Source organism: Felis catus, chromosome D4 (genome assembly GCF_018350175.1).
Source record: "Felis catus isolate Fca126 chromosome D4, F.catus_Fca126_mat1.0, whole genome shotgun sequence".
NCBI lineage: Eukaryota > Metazoa > Chordata > Mammalia > Carnivora > Felidae > Felis > Felis catus.
In genome coordinates, this window is record NC_058380.1 from 90,741,887 (window position 1) to 90,761,170 (window position 19,284).

Here is a 19,284-nt window from a genome sequence, read left to right on the forward strand (position 1 = left end):
CTACCTGCACATAATAAAGGTCGTCTATGGAAAACCCACAGCTCATCTCATCCTCAATGGGTAAAAATTGAAACTTTTTCTTCCAAAGTCAGGGACAAGATAGGATTGACCCCTCTCACCACTGTTATCCCACATAGTACGGGAAACCCTAACCACAGCACTCAGACAACAAAAAGAAATAAGAGGCATCCAAATCGGCAAGGAAGAAGCAGCACTTTCGCTGTTTGGAACTGACATGATAGGTTCTATAAAAAACATGAAAGGCTCCCTTAAAAATTGCTAGAATCAATATATGAATTCGACAAGTCACAATCTACAGAAATCAAGGAACATACATGTATTGAATTTCTAACACAAATCATGAATTAACACAGAGAGAAAGTAAGGGATCAATCCCATTGAGAGGCTCACAAATACCACAAGAAACCAGGAATAAACCTAACCAAAGAGGTGAAAGACCTGTACTCTAAACGCTATGAAACACTGATGAAATAAATGGAAGAGGACACAAAGAAATGGACATACATTTCATGTTCATGGATGGGAAGCACAAAATACTGTTAAAATGTCTATACTCCTCAAAGCAATCTACACATATAATGAAATGAAGTGTGATAGGGATATCACACTCACAAAAGCATTTGTCACAGAACAAGAACAAATAATCTCAAAATATGTATGGAATGACAAAAGTCCCCATACAGCCAACACAAACTTGTAGAAGAAAAGCAAAGCTGGAGACATCACAATTCCAGACTTTAGGTTATATTACAAAGCTATACTGATCAGAACAGTATGATCAGTATGTCCGTCCTGAACAAGTACTGACAAAACAACAACAAAACATAACAACAACAACAAACTCATACGCATAGATCAATAGCATGGAAACCCAGAAATAAACTCACACCTCTATGGTCAATTAATTCTCAACAAAGCAGGAAAGAACATCCAATGGAAAAAAAGATAGTCTTGGGACACATGGGTGGCCCAGTCACGAAAGCGTGTGATGGTGGGTTCAGCTCAGGTCATGATCTCAGGGCAGTGCAGAGCATGCATGGGATTCTCTCTCTCCATATCTCTCTGCCCCTCTTCTGCATGCTCTCACTCTCTCTCTCTCTCTCACAAAAATAAATACATAAATTAAAAAAAAGGCTCCTCAACATATGGTTTTTGGAAAAACTGGACAGCAATCTGCAAAACAAAACAAAAACAACGGACCACTGTCTTACAACATACACAAAAATAAATCCAACGTGGACAAAGACCTATATGTGAAACCTGAAACCATAAAAATCCCAGAGGATAACACGGGTAGTATCTTACTTGACATTGCCTGTACAAACGTCTTTGTAGATATATCTCTAGAGGTAAGGGAAACGCAAGCAAAAATAATGAGACTTTATAAAAATTAAAACCTTCCGTCACCAAGGAAATAATCAACAAAACGAAAACATCAACAGAATGATATTTGCAAACGACATCGGATAAAGGGTTAGTGTCCAAAATATATACAGTTATACAGCACCCAAAAAATGAGAAATCTGATTAAAAATGGGCAGAAGACACGAGTGGACATTTCCCGAAGGAAGACATATACATGGCCAAGAGACACATGAAAAAATGCTCAACAATACTGATCTTCAGGGACATACAATTCGAAAGTACAATGAGAGAACACATCACATCTGTCACAATGACTAAAATCAATGAAGGATGACACAGCAGGTGTTGCCAAGGATGTGGGGAAAGAATAACCCTCTTGCACTGTGGGTAGGAATGCAAACTGGTGCAGCCACTCTGGAAAACCACATGGAGATGTCAAAAAACAAAACAAAACTGGAAATAGAAGTACCTTACAATCCAGCAACTTCACTACAAGGTATTTCCACAAAGAATACAAAATCTTCAAAGGGATACCTGCACCGTGATGTTTACAGCAGCATTTTCTACAAAAGCCAAATGACAGAAACTATCCAAGCACCCATCAACTGATGAATAAATTGAGATGTGGTCTATGGAATGTAATATGACTTAGCCGTAAAAACGTGAAATCTTGCCATTTGCCACGAGGTGGATGGAGAGAGAGAATGTTATGCTGGGTGAAATAAGCCTGTCGGAGAAAGACAAATACCCAATGATTTCACTAACACATGGCAAGAAAACAAAACAAAGGGGCGGGGGGAGGAGACCAACGGACTCTTAACTAGGAAAGGAACTGAGGAGTTCCACAGCGAGGTGAGGGAATGGGTGAAACAGCGGATGGGGATTAAGAAGTGCACCTGGGATGAGCACCGGGTGACGTGTGGAAGTGTTGCTCTATATTGGACACCTGAAACTAATATTACACTGTGTCCTCACTCAGTGGAATTTAAATTAAAAGATAACATAAGGTTAATGAGACTTACCTACCGGGTTTTCGGTAGTGTTCAATCACTTCACTAGGTTGGAAAAATAACCATGAAATTTTTTAAAAAGCATGTATGATGTGTGGGACAGTTTGTGCCCTTACCTTGGTCTCTGGGTCCAGCAGAACTCGGAACATGGGTCCCAGCTCATTCTTCTAGAAGGTCGTGAGACGAGCATTTCATGGATCCACGTCCTAATTGAATGCAGCTCCCGTGCTTCTGAATTTCTGTTAGGGTTTCTTCCCGGAAACAAGCCTGGATCTGGAACAAACCATGGACTGCATCTATGAGGTGATGTCGTGGGACCCCGCAATCCACAAGCCCTTTAGTAAAATACGTCTTGTTCAAACACTGTCCGGGAAGGGGTGGAATGAAACACAGGAACAGCCCAGAAAATGCAAAGGCCTGTGCAGCTCAGCGACCAGCTTGACCAGGGAAGCCACCCGGCGCCCCCTCCTCAGCACTCAGTACAACAAGGCAGCTTCTCTCTGGCGACTCAGGAGATGCCAAGTTGCTGCTAAGCTCCCAAGGTCTCCCCTGGGGCGGGTGGCAGAACCTGCTGGAAATGCAGCTCTGCTCTCTGTACTGAGGCACCAGCAGAGGCCTGAGTCCTCTGAGAGCAGTCTAAGCCCTTCCTGCTCTGAGGTGCCCTGGGTCAGAAAAACAGATGGTGCGCCCTCTGCTGGCTATCACTGCCTAGCAGAGGAACCCGCCCCTCAGGGGTCTGTGGTGCTTGAGCTCTCTCTGCTGTCCACCATGGGAATTCCTTCAATGTTGAAGGCCCTGGTTGCTCAGCTGAGAGACCGAAGGTGCTCTGGGCAACTAAGCCTGTTCTCCTCATTGGGAAGGTTTTAGTGACAGGGCCTGGGACACAAAATCTTTTCCTTCTCTTTCTTGTGAGTGAAGAATGAAACCGAATTTATTAACGTAACGACATCATTTGTAATGTTTTAAGCAATATTCACAGAAAAATAGACACCGATTTACACATGCTGAACTAGAGGTAATTTTGTTTAGCACCAAAATACTTAGATAAAGAATGGACACCTTTGAGAGAGAGAGATACCGGCGTCCAGCTATGGAGTGAATGAGTCCTAGGGATACAAGGGACAGCCAATGGAATGGAGTCAATCCTGTAACAATATTGTTGCATGCTTTCACAGGATAGCTACACTTGTGGTTGAGTACAACACAATATAGAGACATATGGAATGACTACAATGTATGCCTAAAACTAACACAACAAATGTGTGAACAATATTTCAATTAAAAATAGACATCCTTTACACTATCTTTAATTTCTTCTTCTTTGCCACTAAACTATCCTTCCTGGGGCGCTTGGGTGGCTTAGTCGGTTAAGCGTCCGACTTTGAGTCAAGTCAGGATTTGGCAGTCCATGAGTTTGAGCCCCGCATCAGGCTCTGTCCTGAGAGCTCAGAGCCTCGAGCCTGCCTCATATTCGGTGTCTCCCACTCTATCCCCCTCCCCAGCTCGGGTTCTCTCAAAAAAAGAAACATTAAAAAGGAAAAATCATTCCTCATTGAGAATCTGCGAATTTCCATTCATACCAGATTCTCTAACATCACCTTCTTGGTGTTGAAAGCTTATCTGAAAAGTCACGAATAATATCTTTGATGACACATATGTGACAACGTCAGAATGCAACTTACAGGGAGCTACACATCAGTTGTGAATTTACAGTGTGTATCCTTGGCTAATATTTACACTGAAATGTGCTTTAGGGATACGGATGGATGAAATAATGTCCATCCGTCATATAGGTCAATTTCCTATAGGACTATTATGCCTTCAATTACTAATTGCCATCTCTTCAGAATTAAAAGAAAGCTGGGTCAAGAAAATGTCTTTGAATTTCATGTAAGAGAAGACTAGGGTGTTTGAAAGGGTCCACCTACCTTCTGGATTCCTCAGATTGGTTGTGGAGAGGAGGATAGCAACCTATGATTTGGATGCACACCGCTAGTCCCAGAGGGAGGATGTGTACCTTATTGTCAAAAAAAAAAAAAAAAAAAAAAAATATATATATATATATATATATATATATATATATATGTATATATACACACACCTCTGCCAGGTCCAGACTGCAGGACCTGGGGCAACACAATGCCTGAGGCCTGGGTTCAGAACTTGAGGAAGGCCAGCTGGTGGGGGAGGGGGGAAATCCAACAGAGCCTGGGGCAGTGAGGGAGATGGCCCTGGGACACCTCCCCACAGGGCAGGCTATGGAGTTTAGCTGCCAAAGAGTAGCACACTCTCCCTCAAGACATCCCTCTCCATGACACAACGTGAGGCTGAACCTCACAATTCCACAAGAAATGAGGGCTACCCATCTTTTCAATTCCAATGGCCTCTGCAGAACTTGGACCCATGGATGTTGGAGTCTTGGGGCCATGGAACTCTGATCCCCTGATAGAAGCCCTTTTTGCCCCAGCACTCAGAGCCACTTCCTACATCCCCTCTCCCCTGGCCCATCTAACCGTGTCCACATACCCGGACCAGGTCTCTACTTTCCTTCTTGTACTTCCTCTTTGTCTCTGTTTCTCTCTAACCACATCTCTATTTCTTCCTTTCACTCTCTAGGGAGTGGTGTATTATACGGTGCTAAACTTTGTTCTTATACATGGGAATATCCAATTTTCCCAGCACCAGTTATTCAAAAGACTACTCTTCTCCACTGTGTATTATTGACTCCCTTGTCGAATACTAGGTGACTGTGATGCATGGGTTTAGTTTGGGCTCTCAATTTCTGTTCCATTGTCTTGTGTGTGTGCTTATGCCAGTGACATAATTGATTTCTTTGTGTTAGAATGACGCTTGAAATCAAGAAGGGGGATGCCTCCTGTTTTGTTCTTTCTTGCGTTGGCTACATGGGTCTTTTTGTGGTTCCAAATAAATTTTAGGATATGATTTTCTAATTGCATAAATATTGCATTGGAGTCTTGATAGAGATTGCACTGAATCTCTAGATGGCTTTGGGTAATATGGACATTGTATCTGTATTAATTCCTCCAAAAGTTGGACATGGGATGGCTTTTCACTGACTTGTGTGTTCTCCCCTTTCTTTCACCCAAATTGAATTTCTTCCATTCCTGCACACAGGTTTTATAGTTTTCTGTAGAGAGATTTTCATTTCCTTGGCTAAACGTATTGCTTTAATTTTTATTGTTTTTGATGCTATTGTAAATGGGATTGTTTTCTTTACTTCTTCTTAGATAATTGGGTTAGTGTATCGGAATGATACAGAATTTGATATGGTGACTTTCTAGTTTAAAACTTCACTGCATTTCTTGGTTAGATATTAACAGCTTCTTTTACATTAAACTTTTTATTTTAGCCCTTTACCTAGTTTAAAAAAAAAACATGTAATTTGGGAATGTTGACACACTACGTTATATTAGTTTCAGAAGGACAACATAGTCATTGCACAAATGTATACATTCTGATACGCTAACACAGGTGTAGCTATCATCTGTCACCATGCATCCCTACTCCAGTACCATTCTCTATGTCCCTTATGCTATATTTTCTATCTGTGATTCATTCATTGCATAACGAGAAGCCTGCATCACCCAATCCCCTTCACATATCTAGGGCATCCTTGTCTTGTGCCTGATCTTAGTGGAAAATCTTTCACAATTTCACTGCTGAGTATGACATTAGCTGTGGGCTTCACATACATGGCCTTTGTTATATTGAGATTTGACCCTTCTACACAGAATTTTAAAGAGATTTTTACCACAAATGGATACCAAATTTTGTCAGAACGCTTTTTCTGTGTCTATTGACATCATCATATGAGTTTTCTTTTTCCTTTTTTTAAATTTTTTTTTCAACATTTATTTTATTTTTGGGACAGAGACAGAGCATGAACGGGGGAGGGGCAGAGAGAGAGGGAGACACAGAATCGGAAACAGGCTCCAGGCTCTGAGCCATCAGCCCAGAGCCTGACGTGGGGCTCGAACTCACGGACCGCGAGATCGTGACCTGGCTGAAGTCGGACGCTTAACCGACTGCGCCACCCAGGCGCCCCTCTTTTTCCTTTTTAAAATGTATTTATTTAGTTTAGTTTAAATGTATTTATGTATTTCTTTAGTATTCATTTTTTCAAGTTTTTATTTAAATTCCAGTTGGTTAACATACAGTGTAATGTTACCTTCAGGTAAAGAATGTAGTCATCATTCACTTACATACAACACCCAGTGATCTCACTACTCGTGCCCTCCATAGCCCAACACCCATTTTAACCATCCCCCTATGCCACCTCCCTGGCGACGTCCCTGGACTGAATCCTAACCCTAGCTAAGGCTCTCTCCCCATGGGGACCCAATTCCAACTTCTGACAACACCACGCACCTCGGATCCAGAAGCGGTTCAGGCAGACTCGGCATGGAACATGTAAGCGCACCATGATGTTCCCAGTCCTGGCTTCAGCTGCCCGAGAGGATTCCTGAGACCTCCTCGACGAGGGGCCGATCGAAGTTTGTGGCCTTGGCAGCCAAAGACGGATCCGAACCGGCACCAACCCATGTGACCTCAACTCGGCGTTTCGGGGAGAACACTGCCATGCTGTGGGTTCGGGGTTTGGAGCTGCCTGGGACCTAACCCTAACCCTAACCGTACCGCGAAACGGGACCCTCCACCAAAACCTAAGCCTGCCTCGATCCCTAACACTGCAATTGAGCCCCCTTCTGGCATGGGCCCTCATTTCAGCCCTCGAGGGAGATCATGAGACCCAAGTCATTTCGGCCCTGGCGACGTCCCTGGTTCGAACCATACCCCTAGCTAAGTCTCTCTCCCCATGGGGACCCAATTCCAACGTCTGATAACACCACGCACCTGTGTTCCAGAAGCAGTGCAGGCTGACTTGGCATGGAAACTGGAAGCTCACCATGTGGTTTCCCAGGCGCGGCTGCAGCTCCTAACAGGTTCTGCAAGCCTCCTCGACAATGGGCTTATCGACGTGTGTGGCCTTGGCAGGCAGAGAGGGATCCTGACCGGCACCATCCCTTGTGCCCTCAACTCAGCCCTTCGGGGAGACCACCGCTCTGATGTAGGTTCGGCGCCTGGAACCTCCTGGGACCTAACCCTAACCCTAACCCTACCCCGATCCGGGACCCTTCACCGAATCCTAACCCTGCCTTGATCCCTAACCCTGCATTTGAGCCGCCTTCTGGCATGGGCCCTCACTTCAGCCCTCGAGGGAGACCACGAGACCGCAATCGCTTCAGCCCTGGCGGCGTCCCTGGACCGAACTGTAACCCTAGCGAATGCTCAGTCCCCATGGGGACCCAAATCCAACGTCTGAAAACACCACGCCCCTGGAGTCCAGAAGCGGTGCAGCCTCATGCGTCATGGAACTTGGAAGCTCACCATGTCGTTTCCCAGGCCCGGCTGCAGCTGCACTAATGGATTCCGGAGGCTCCACCATCAGGGGCCGATCCACGTGTGTGGCCTTGGCAGCCAAAGAGGGATCCTGCCGGCACCGTACCTTATGCGCCCAACTCAGCCCTTCAGGGAGACTACTGCCCTGCTATGGGTTCGGTGCCTGGAACCTCCTGGGACCTAACCCTAACCCTAACCTTACCCCAAACCAGGACAATCCACCAAAACCTAAGCCTGCCTCGATCCCTAATCCTGCATTTGAGCCGCCTTCTGGCATGGGCCCTCACTTCAGCCCTAGAGGGAGATCACGAGACCGGAGTCGCTTCGGCGACTTCCTTGCGAATTCCCTGGACCGAACCCTAACCCTAGCTAAGGCTCTCTCCTCATGGGGAAACAATTCCAAGGACTGACAGCATCACGCGCCTGGGTCCAAAAGCGGTTCAGGCTGACTCGGCAAGGAACATGGAAGCTCATCATGTCGTTTCCCAGGCCTGGCTGCAGCTCCCGAGAGGATTCCGGAAGCCTCGTCGACCACGGGAGGAACAACATGTGTGGCCTTGGCAGCCAAAGAGGGATCCACACCAGCACCGTCCCTTGTGCTCTCAACTCAGCCCTTCGGGGAGACCACTGCCCTGCTGTGGGTTCGGCGCCTGGATCCTCCTGGACCTAACCCTAACCCTAACTCTAACCCCTAACCCTAACCCTAACCCTTAATCCCTAACCCCTAACCCCAACACCAACCCCAACCACAACCCTAAATCCTACACCCTACACGCTAAACCCTAACCCTAACCCCTAAGACCAAACCTAACACTAACCCTAACCCTAAACCCAACCCTAACCCTAACCACTAACCCCTAACCCTAACATTAATCCCTAACCCCTAACCCTAACCGTAAACCTAACCCTAAACCCAACCCTAACCCTAACCCTAACCTGACCCTGACACCCTAAACCCCTAACCCCCTAACCCTAACCCTAACCCCTAACCCCTAACCCTAACCCTAACCCTAAACCCAACCCTAACCCTAACACTAAACCCTAACCCCTAACCCTAACCCTAACCCCAAACCCTAACTCCTAACCCCTAAACCCTAACGCTACCACCTAACCCTAACCTAACCCTAACCCTAACCCCTAACCATAACCCTAACCCCGAACCCCGAACCCTAACCCTAACCCCCAGCCCTAGCCCTAACCCCAACCCCAACCCCAACCCCAAAACTAACCCCTAACCCTAACCCAAAAACCCTAAACCCTAAAACAACAAAACCCTAAAACACTAAACCCTAAAACCCCAAAACCCTAAAACACCAACCCTAAACCTAACCCCTAACCCCTAACCCCAACCCCAACCTTAACTCTAAACCCTAAACCCTAACCCTAACCCCTAACCCTAACCCCTAACTCCTAACCCCTAACCCCTAACCTCTAACCCTAACCCTAAACTCTAAACCCTAACCCCTAACCCTAACCCCTAACCCCTAACTCCTAACCCCTAACCCTAACCCCTAACCCCTATCCCTAACCCAAGTTTGCTCTCCACTTGGCCGGGGTTTGCCACAGCTTGCTGGGCCCCGATGGCAATTCTCTGCTGCTGCGGAATAAACCCACTTTTGCTGGTAACTTACCTGTTGGTGTTATTTCCAAGGTAAACAGAATAAATGAGGACACTCGCAGCATAGGAGATCAGCACACAACACCACGTGCACATCTGCACACTCCTGACGACCCGTCGGAAAGAGAAAGTAGGAAACGGTCCATTTACAACTGCAGCAGAAAGAACGGCGTGGCCGAGGGGAAATCTAAGCAAGGAGGTGACAGGCGTGTTCTCCGAGGACAGGACACTGGGGACAGAAACGGACGAAGACTCACAAGAAAGCAAAGCCACTCTGTGCTCCTGGACATGGAGGAACCGACCCTGTGACCACGTCCGTCCTGCCCGGAGCGATCTGCAGATCCGTGGCCGTCGCACCGAACTCCCAGTGGCGCCATCACAGACACGGGACAGACACCGAGACACGTGCGCGGAGGGGGAACGGACCCCGCGCAGCCAGAGAGGTGGGAGCCCGAGCACCGCCCGCACCTGCCCCCGGACCGCGAACCGCGTGAGGACGCGGCGGGAACGGAGTCGGCGGGGAGCAGGAAGACGGACGCGCGGCCCCGCGGCCCCGGAGCCTGGAGCAGGAAGACCCGAGGGCCGCGCGCACAGCCTTGCGGGGGATAGAGTGTCACCGTGCACGATGCCGCGCCGGGCCCTTCCCCGCCGGGTCCCCTGAACACCGCCCACCTCGGCGTCCCCGCTCCGAAAGCTCCTCCTCCCCCGGCCTGGCTTTCTCCTCACCTGCCCCTCCTGCGGCGGGTCCTGAGGAGACCGGGTTCTTGTCGACCAGGACGCGGACCCACGTCCGCCAGAATCCCCCACAGCGGGTCCTGAGGAAGAGGAGCTCCTGTCGGGCAGGAGGCGGGCTGAACGCGCTTGCGCGCGCCGGCGTCAGGAAGTGGGGCTCGGGCGCCCCCTGCAGGCGGTGGCAATAGTGCAGGTGCCCTCAGTTCTGTGGAGGCACCGACCCCTCCCCTGGGCCCGCTGAATCCGTTCCGTTTTGGAAGTTCTAACTGAAATGGAGCCCAGTATCCCCCGACGTCCCCAGAAATAGAAACAATTAATTGGAAACCATATGGAATTAAATGAAATGCAGACATATACTTTATAACTTACACCAAAATACATTCAAAATTGTATTTTGCAAATTGCAAAACTATCTGGGCGCCTGGGTGGCTCAGTCGGTTAAGCGTCCAACTTCGGCTCAGGTCATGATCTCCTGGTTGGTGGATTGGAGCCCCACACTGGGCTCTATGCTGACAGCTCAGAGCCTGGAGTCTGCCTCGGATTTTGTCTCTCTCTTTCTCTCTCTCTATGCCCCCTCCCCTGCTTGTGCGCCCTCTCTCTCTCAAGTAAACATTTTAAAATTTTTTAATAAAATGAAATTAAAAACTATCAAAATAACAAAAAGAAGACGTGAAAATCTCCATGACCTTGGGTTCAGTGAGGAGTGTTAACACACAACACCAAAAGCCATTACACAAAAGAAAAAAATTGGTAACATGAACTTCCTAAAATTAAAACTTCTACTTTGTGAAAAACCTTGCTCAGAAACTCATGACCTCGGCTCAGATCATGATGTCGCAGTCTGTGAGTTCAAGCCCTGCATCCAGGCTCTGTCTCAGGTCAATTTCATTTTTTTGTCCAGTTGGAAGAACCTTGGAAGGACCAAGGATATTTTCTTCCTCCCCTTCAGGGAGATACAGACTGTGACAAATAATCTAACCATATTAGGATGTATTGGTGGGGGGAGGATCTCACTGTAAATTGTGTGGCAAAAGGTGCTGACCTAAGTAACTTTGGAAGTGAATGGAATCTATGGACAAAGGGAAAAATGTACTGTACATAAATAGTGGACTCTATTTCATAAAGTTCTTTCCCATCAGGGTGGTAGCCAACAGTTCTGAAAACTCTACAGCTGTGATCTGGAACAGAGCAATGAATTACTTAAATGGCAGGTGGTGGGAGTCAGGTTTCTCACTACTGGAGTGGGAAGTTACAGACCAGCAAAGGGAGAAGATCGCAATGTTTGTGTGATGGTGGACCAGGTTGGAGACATCAGTGTAAACTCATCTTTAGCTTAATATAGATACAGACATTTCCACATAGAAAACTTTACAATTAGGTGTGTATACATAGGTTGGAATACGTACATCTATTTCCTTGAATTGTCCAATCAACACATTTAGCTCCCACATTTAAGCTTTTTAATACCATTCTCTAATGAAAGGAACCTGGGCTCCTTGAAGACATTGCTGACACCGAGACTGAGACAGTAAATATAGGATCCAGGATAATATTGAATATCAGAAAGTAAGGAATTACCAAGAAAACCCACACAAAGATGGAAATATGTCAAAGGAAAACAGGAGGAGCCAGTAGAGGGTGCTTTCAGTGGCCAAGCAGGAATGAATCAGCAGCCAAGCACCGTAGTGCTGGAATATGACTACCGGGTGTCCACACAGAAAGAAAGAAAGAAAGAAAGAAAGAAAGAAAGAAAGAAAGAAAACCACGGGCCCAAAAGTGTAGTCACTATGTTCAGAGACTCAGCAAACCAAGACTTACTACCTAATCTAACTACAGTTTCATACACACACGCCCCAGGTAACCTTCAACCAGTCAACCTGGAAAATGTACTGAATGGCCCCTTCAGTCCCCCTTGGAATGGTGACCTTGCCTAAAACAATGCATCCTTTGCTGATGATTTTCTTTTTTTCAATTCTTTCTCTGCCTTTAAAAACATTTCCTTCCCTGTAACTCAAAGGAGCTCCTTTCTATTTGCTAGATGGGATGCTGCCTGCTTCATTAATTGTTCAGTGAAGCCAATGGGATCCTTTAAATTACTTGGCTGCATTTTTATTAACAGATTGCATAGGTGTTTTGTTTTTTGTTTTTTGTTTTTTTTACAAATGTGTTGAATAGACCTTTCCTAGCAAATTCCACATAATAGATTTAGACAGCCATCCATCAAGGAGGTGGAGCTAACTCCCTTCTCCTACAGTATGGGCTCTGCATAGTATATTCCTGCCATTCTGTAGAAAAATAGAAGAGTAGAAATTAAAGGTCAAATAAGAGAAACCTATTGCATCAGAGCAGAAACCTAGAGGAGATGAGTGGTTTCCTGCTAAAAACACACATTAACAAGACGGACCCTAAAATATGGAAAATACAAACAGAGCAATTAGTCATCCAGGGGCCTCTTTCTCCTGTTAGTTCTCCTCTCACTGTTCTAGGGTTTTCCTCTCCCAGGACGGAGAAGGAACAGGGACAGAGCTGTTCTGGAGCTCTCCTGAGACCTGACCCCGCCCACTCTCTTCATCTTCCCCAGTCATGGCCCACCCAGTGAAGAAGTGTGCACAGGGAATCTCAGGGATCATTGGTTGTGATGTGTCAGCTAGCACATTTTTGGATGGCAAGGAACTGGACACACTGAAGTAAAATGAATTAATATTTTTTAATCATAGAAATAAATCAATACTTGCAAGTGGCAAATTAAGAGTGTTTGAATCTGGCAGGCCCAGGGGCTCACACTCTCACAATGTTACCTGGACCCTCTCCAACCCTCCATCCTGCTACGTGCCTTATGCATGGTCTGCCTCACTGCATCTGGGGCCTCCAGCAACTCCAAGCTGACACCCACTCACTGTCCATTCTCTTAGGAAGGGTTTCTCTTTCTCTTGGGTTCCACAAAAAGTCATGGCTTTAAGTGTCTTTGGCCTGTCTTGGGTCACATTCTCATCCTTGAATCCATCAGAGCACCCAGAGGATGGAGCATGGGGTTGGCTAGACTTGGACCATATGCCCATCTTCAAGGTGGGTGGAATGTGGGGGCTGCCCTCTGGAACTGTTTGGATGGGAGGCAGGTGAGACATAGTTCCGAAAGGAAAGATAAGTGCTGGACTTGGGCATGACAACGGATGCCGGGTTGGGAAGGTACCAGATTCTGCATCACCAATGGCTGACAACGCAACTGTGGAATCCGAAGTCCAGGGAAGGAAGGGGTTCTCTTGGGGTCAGGGACTGCAGTCGCCCATCTAGTGCTCTTGTTGGACTCCCACGAAGGCAAAACACTCTTCCACTTTCTGCAAAAGTGTTTAGCACTGTTGGTACTAAACTCAAGGTTCCTGCCTTGGGCATCAGGTGCTCAAATCTCAGAAACTGGAAGGCACACAGACTTCACTCATGTCCCTGGGAGGAGGAAGCCCAGGATTCAAACCTGCCCCCCCCCCCGACCACATTAATCACCCACTCCCAAAGAACAAACTGGCCTGTTTTCCAGTCTTATCTCCTTCCTTTATAAAGAGCAGAGATCAGGAGCGCCTGGGTGGCTCAGGTGGTTAAGCGTCCAACTCTTGATTTTGGCTCAGATCATGATCCCAGGGCCATGGGATCAAGCCCCACGTTGGGCTCTGTGCTGAGCATGGAGCCTGCTTAAGATTCTCTCTCTTTATCTCTCTCTCTCCCTCTACCCCCTGTCATACATGTTCTCTCACTCTCCAAAAAACTTTTTTTAATTTTAATAATAAAAACAAAAGAAAACAAAGAGCAAGGATCAAGTGTGAGGATGGTAAGGAAATTATTTCTCAGTGAAGCAGTGGGAGGTTCAAGGATTATTCTACACCATAAATCCACACTTGGCAGGCTTTCTGGAGGCTATGGTCCATGGGTCTCTGAGACCACACAGCCTCGGTGAGAAACTGCCCACTGGAGACACAGTTGCTCCCATGCCCTTGATTCTTAAGTACGCATGTCAAATCGGGAGGCCAAAGGACTGCAGGGCCAGTCTGCTGTATGCCTGCTGTGGCCAGGGCCACATTCACATTTGGAGGGTCATTGCTTCCCTTGGCAAGCTAAGAGACTGAGAGAGAGGAGGCACTTGTCTCAACCACACAGACATTGGGAACAGAAACATCCCTCAGGGCTGCCTATACTGCCCACGGACCTATTATACTGCATAGCAGCACAGCTAAGTAATTGGCCATGGGGGGGGGGGTGTCAAGACCCTGCCTGGCCTGAGCTGGAGGACCACAGATGCCTGCCTGGATGGTCAGAGGCCAAGGTTTGTCCTGCCTGCTATTCACTGCTGATCACTCGGATAGGATGAAGGGTCCAGCCAGCGTGGGTAGGGCCTCACAGACCTTCAAGAAGGTGCACGTGGCGGGTGGTAGGCCACTGCAGCCAGTTCTGTATCAAGCCACACATGTCTACTGAGTGCCCTGTGGGCCGCAGCTGTGCTAGAACCTGGGGCACCCCAGGCAGAGTGGGGCCAGCAGCACCCTTCCCAGGTGGGAGGGTGGAAGAACCCTGTATGACCTCTGAGGCCCTCCATAACCCTTGGCTGGGGTGGAGTTGGATCTGAAACAGTCAGCAACCAGGTGGACATTTTGCTTTTCTTCTGTTAGAGCCTAGGACTGAGGGGCAGAAAACCAATGCTCCAGCTCAACCTCTGATGCATGTGTGATCCTGGATGAGGCCTGTCTATCCTGCAGAGGCCCACAGAGATGGAGGAGGGGAAAGAAAGCCAGTTATGCTTAACCCTAACCTAAACCCTGGCCCTGATCCAGACCCTGACCTCCATCTCAAGCCTGGCCTTGACCCCAACCCATGACCCTAGCCCTAACCCCACCCAGATTCTCAGGCTGATCCACACTTGCATTGTGAACAGAACCAAACAAGTTTTAGGGGATTCTCATTTTCTCCTGAGACCTCCTCAACTGTGCAATCCTGCCCACATGCCCATGGGAGGTGGCCTTGCCTCTCGTGGACTCACTGATTGTTGATTCCCACAGCCCTCACATACATCACCCAGCAGAATGGGGTTTATTTTTGATTTTTTGCTAAGTTTTATTTTAATCCAAGGACTTTGATTCATACAAAATGTCATTGTAGAAACAATAGCAGAATCCAAAGTCTGGGTGATCAATATTACTCAGGCAGCAAACTCATCAATCACAGGATTGTTTTAAAGCAGGCCCCAGTTGTGTTGCATGGTTGGGACTTCTTTTTGGGTATTTTTTTAACACTGTTCTTAAATATAAAGTTTTGCAACAAACCTTTGATTTATATCAAATATAATTAAAAATTAACAAATGAATACATTGTATCAAAAAGTACGAAGATATACATTTTCATGCACATACTTGTATATATGTATATATGTATATATTTTACATGCACACATAACTTATTCAAACTACAGCCACTGCTTGACTGGTCCAGATGCAGACAACTGGTTAATGCATTTCAAATTTGGCAACTCACTATGAGATCTCAGTGGAAACATAGGATAGCTGAAAAGAGACGATACAGAAACAAAACCCAAATTCAGGAAAACAGGACACAGTATCTCCTCCCCCACTCCCTGTAGTTTTCACCAATTCCAGTGTCTAGAAGAATCCAGACAAAGTGGTGAGGCTGTGTGGGGCTAGAACAGTGATTCTCCACCCAACATGGCCAGGAAAGTAGCTGTGGTTCTGCACAGAATGGATACATTCAAAATAACATGGGCCAGAGATGAAACATCAGTATCAAAATACAGGTCCTTCTGCTTTGCAACAGGAGCACAGCGATCTCATGCACAGTCTGAGATTCCATTCCAGTTTATTATTTCCTATTGCAGTAAAATACTCTGTAATCTTAAAGTTTCAGAGTGTTGTGCCTTCCAGTAAGGAAATTCTATAAAATGGTTTGGTCACAATCATGCTGAAACCCTAGAACAGGTGGCGGTCTTACGTGATTTATTTCTATTAAATGTGTGTCTTTTGTTGCATAGCCCTATGGGTTAACGACATCCACTCACTAGGACACACCTCCACACACAGACACGCACACACACATCACAGGCCAAGTTTCTTCAAGGTGAGTCATGGGGTAAAAGCCAATGGGAACACTCAAATGATCCAGCAAAGAGATCATCTGACATTTCCAAACAGGGAGGATGCACCAGAATCACATCATCTAAACGTTCCCTTTGTTCGCAAAAGGTGTCCCAGTGTTTTATGCACAGCCTCCTAACTATGGTCTTTCCCTTTTGAGAATGGCCATGAGGTTGGATTTCTCTTTTGTTTCCCGCTTTCCCATGTCTCGTGCCACACACAGTGCTGGGCTTCAGAAACTCCCATCTGAGCCGCAGTAGCCAAGGTTCTCCTTCACCAATCGCTTCCTCCGAGTTTGGGCCTCATTTCAGTCAGGACATCCCAAGTGCCCGCATCTGCTCAAACACAGGCCCTCACTCCTGCCCCGACAGCTCCAACTCCACTGCTCCCACCTCTCCCTCTTCCCACCACCTCTCCCTCCCTCTGGCCTTATCTGAAAAGAAACTTTCACGACAACAGACATCATGCCTCCTTTGGCAGGCATCCCATCCCTGAGATTCAGATGTAGAACAGACTGAAAACCCCCCATACAAGGACACGCTCTACCCTGCTCTGTGGCTTCCCAGGAAACTCTCATGCTGGTGGGAGGAAAACGGGGAAATGGTCACTTCATTTCCACCTATAACCTCCTCCTGGATGTTATATGAGTGTTCTCCATTGACAGCAGCTTTCTACTTGGTTGATATTTGGAACTGTTTCCACAAAACCCACCACACAGGCCTCACGTCACCGCCCCCAGGAGCCTGGCACGAGAGGGCTCGGAAGTCAGGCACTTGGTCAAGAGCAGCAGGAGCCAGGGGTCACTGGGGGACCACCCGGGCTGGACACAAGAGCATTGCCTCGCACAAGACACACACACACACACACACACACACACACACACACACTGAAGAGCTGAGAGCTTCCTACAGGTTGGATTTTTTTCTTTAAGTTATATTACTATTTCCTTCCCCATTTTTCTGGTTTTCTTTTTTTTCTAGGTCAAGTATATGGAACTGACAAAAGAGGGAAGGGTGTCGTGATTAAAAACCAAAACCAACAGCAAGAATGGTTTCCAGATTTGGTCCCTGTCAGGGATGACAGCATCTGGGAGAGGACAGAGAGTGTGTGAGTGTACTTCTAGTGTCCATTTGCTGTCCCAGGTACAAAGGGCAATGCCACACATGTGTGTGTTTGTGGGCGCAGACAAGACTTGCATGGAGCCAAAAGCAGGCTCCCAAGGCTGCTGCTGTTGACTGTCAACTGTGTTGTCTTGCCAGGCTCTTAAACACGCTGGGCTCCTCTGTACCACACACTTGAAAAAAGGATGGTCTCCACAAGATTCAGACCTCCTAAAAATGGCTCTAGGCACACACCCCAGATGCTGGGATCCATCACACAGGATTCAGACTGGCAGGGTCCTACTCAGCACATGCAGCCACTTCCCGTGTAGGGTCTGTGGTATGAGACCCAGGCAGGCAGCATACAAGGGGATAGAGAGAGCCACGTCCCTCTCCAAAAGGGCTTTAGGAATTGGTCCAGCGTCAAAGAGGAGGGGGGGAGAAGCGGGGCCTCCCCCCAGCTGGCCCCAAAGGCGAGGCCCCTCCTCCCAGGGGCTGCTGCCCCCGCATTGGTGCCCCTGAGCGTCCCTGGGAGCCCAGCGTGGATGATAAAACTCATCGACTGGAACGCGCCCGCTGAGCAGGTGTGTGGTGGAGGCGGTGCAGCGAGCTAGCACCAGTGGTCTTGGTCGGGGTGGTGGTAGCTGTGCCGAACCCGGCCGCCCGAGCTGAGTCCCAGAGTGCAGTGGTAGCCATTGGGCACGCGACGGAGGGGGTGGGACTGGGAGGTCAGAGAGGACACATAGGAAGTCCGGGAGGAGCGCCCCGAGTTGGTGGCCACAGCCTCCTCGAAGGTGAGCGTGTCCTCAGGCTGGGCGCGGACAGTGTCCTCACTGTCCAGACGCTGCCCCAGGTAAGGGTCGGAGCCGATCCGAGAGCCAGCAGCCAGAGGCTGGCTGAGGGGGTCTCTCTGGAGCAGGGCATTGTGTTCAGAAAGGCCACGGCTAAGCCGGCCAGGGGAGAAGGTGGGGAGGCTGGTCTGCGCCCCAGCGAAGTGGACAGGGGAAGAGTTGGCCGTCTTGTAGGTGACACTGGGACGGGGGGTCAGCGGAGTCTGGGGGAGCTGCCTCCGCCCACCGCGGCCAGGGGTGCTAGCACCGGATGTTGACAACAAGGGACTCCCATTCACTGAACCACCACCCTACAAGAAAACAGAATAGAGCAAATAAAAATCAAAGGACCAGACCAAATGGACAGAGGCCAGTGCAAGTAGGAACCACGAAGGTGGTGGTGAGAGGCCTGGAGAGGGGCAGGCGCCCTGGGAGGGGGACGGGTAGGGCATGCGGTGGGGGGAAGACACATAGTGCTGGCTAGGCCTGGGGTGGCAGTCAGGGAATGGTAGGTGACAAAGGGGGACAGGCAAGTCCAGGGAGAGGAGAGAGAGACCAGAGGCCAGTCCAAGGCAGTTGGGAGGGGAGGATTGGGCTGGTGGGAGAGGAATGGGGTGAGAAAGGGGGGCGCGTGCAGACTTGGGCCTGGGCACCAGAACATGAAGGGGGATTCAGAGCATAGGCCCAGGAGGGTTGTGAGGAGGGGCAGTGAGTGGAGGGGGGAGGGGGGGTCATGTCTTACCTGTCTTGGGGGTCCTGGCTCCTGCCCGGCTGTCGGTGATGTGGGGTGGCTGCTGAGGGAGGGCTTGGGCTGCAGGGGCTCACGGCCCCCAAAGCGGTCACAGGAGTAGAAGCGCTGCTTCTCCGAGGAGGAGGAAGAGGGCTGCCTCCGCTCTTGGGACCGGCCACGCTCCTGCCTACGCTCCCGCCGGCAGCCTGTGGGCCCCTCTCCTGGGGGTGGCCCCGGCCCTGCAGCACTGCTGGGTGCTGGCCAGGAAGAGGAGAAATCAGCACAGAGAGCCAGGTTGGGAGACAGACTCCCCCCCCCTGACCCCAGACCTG

General features: G+C 48.5%; 1 protein-coding gene across 18 annotated transcripts in view; it reads right to left on the reverse strand.

Moving 5' to 3' along the window:
* Nucleotides 1–15,236: 15,236 nt before the first annotated feature.
* The window catches only part of CACNA1B (calcium voltage-gated channel subunit alpha1 B), a 192,032-nt gene continuing 187,984 nt past the window's right edge, over nucleotides 15,237–19,284 (reverse strand). For all 18 annotated transcript variants that reach the window (XM_023243169.2, XM_023243167.2, XM_023243166.2 and 15 more), the window contains 2 exons: nucleotides 18,965–19,209; nucleotides 15,237–18,533 (listed from right to left, as the gene is read on the reverse strand). In XM_023243169.2, coding sequence (XP_023098937.1) covers nucleotides 18,003–18,533; nucleotides 18,965–19,209 — 776 coding nt within the window. In that variant the 3' untranslated portion in view covers nucleotides 15,237–18,002. The remainder of the gene's footprint in view (nucleotides 18,534–18,964; nucleotides 19,210–19,284) is intronic.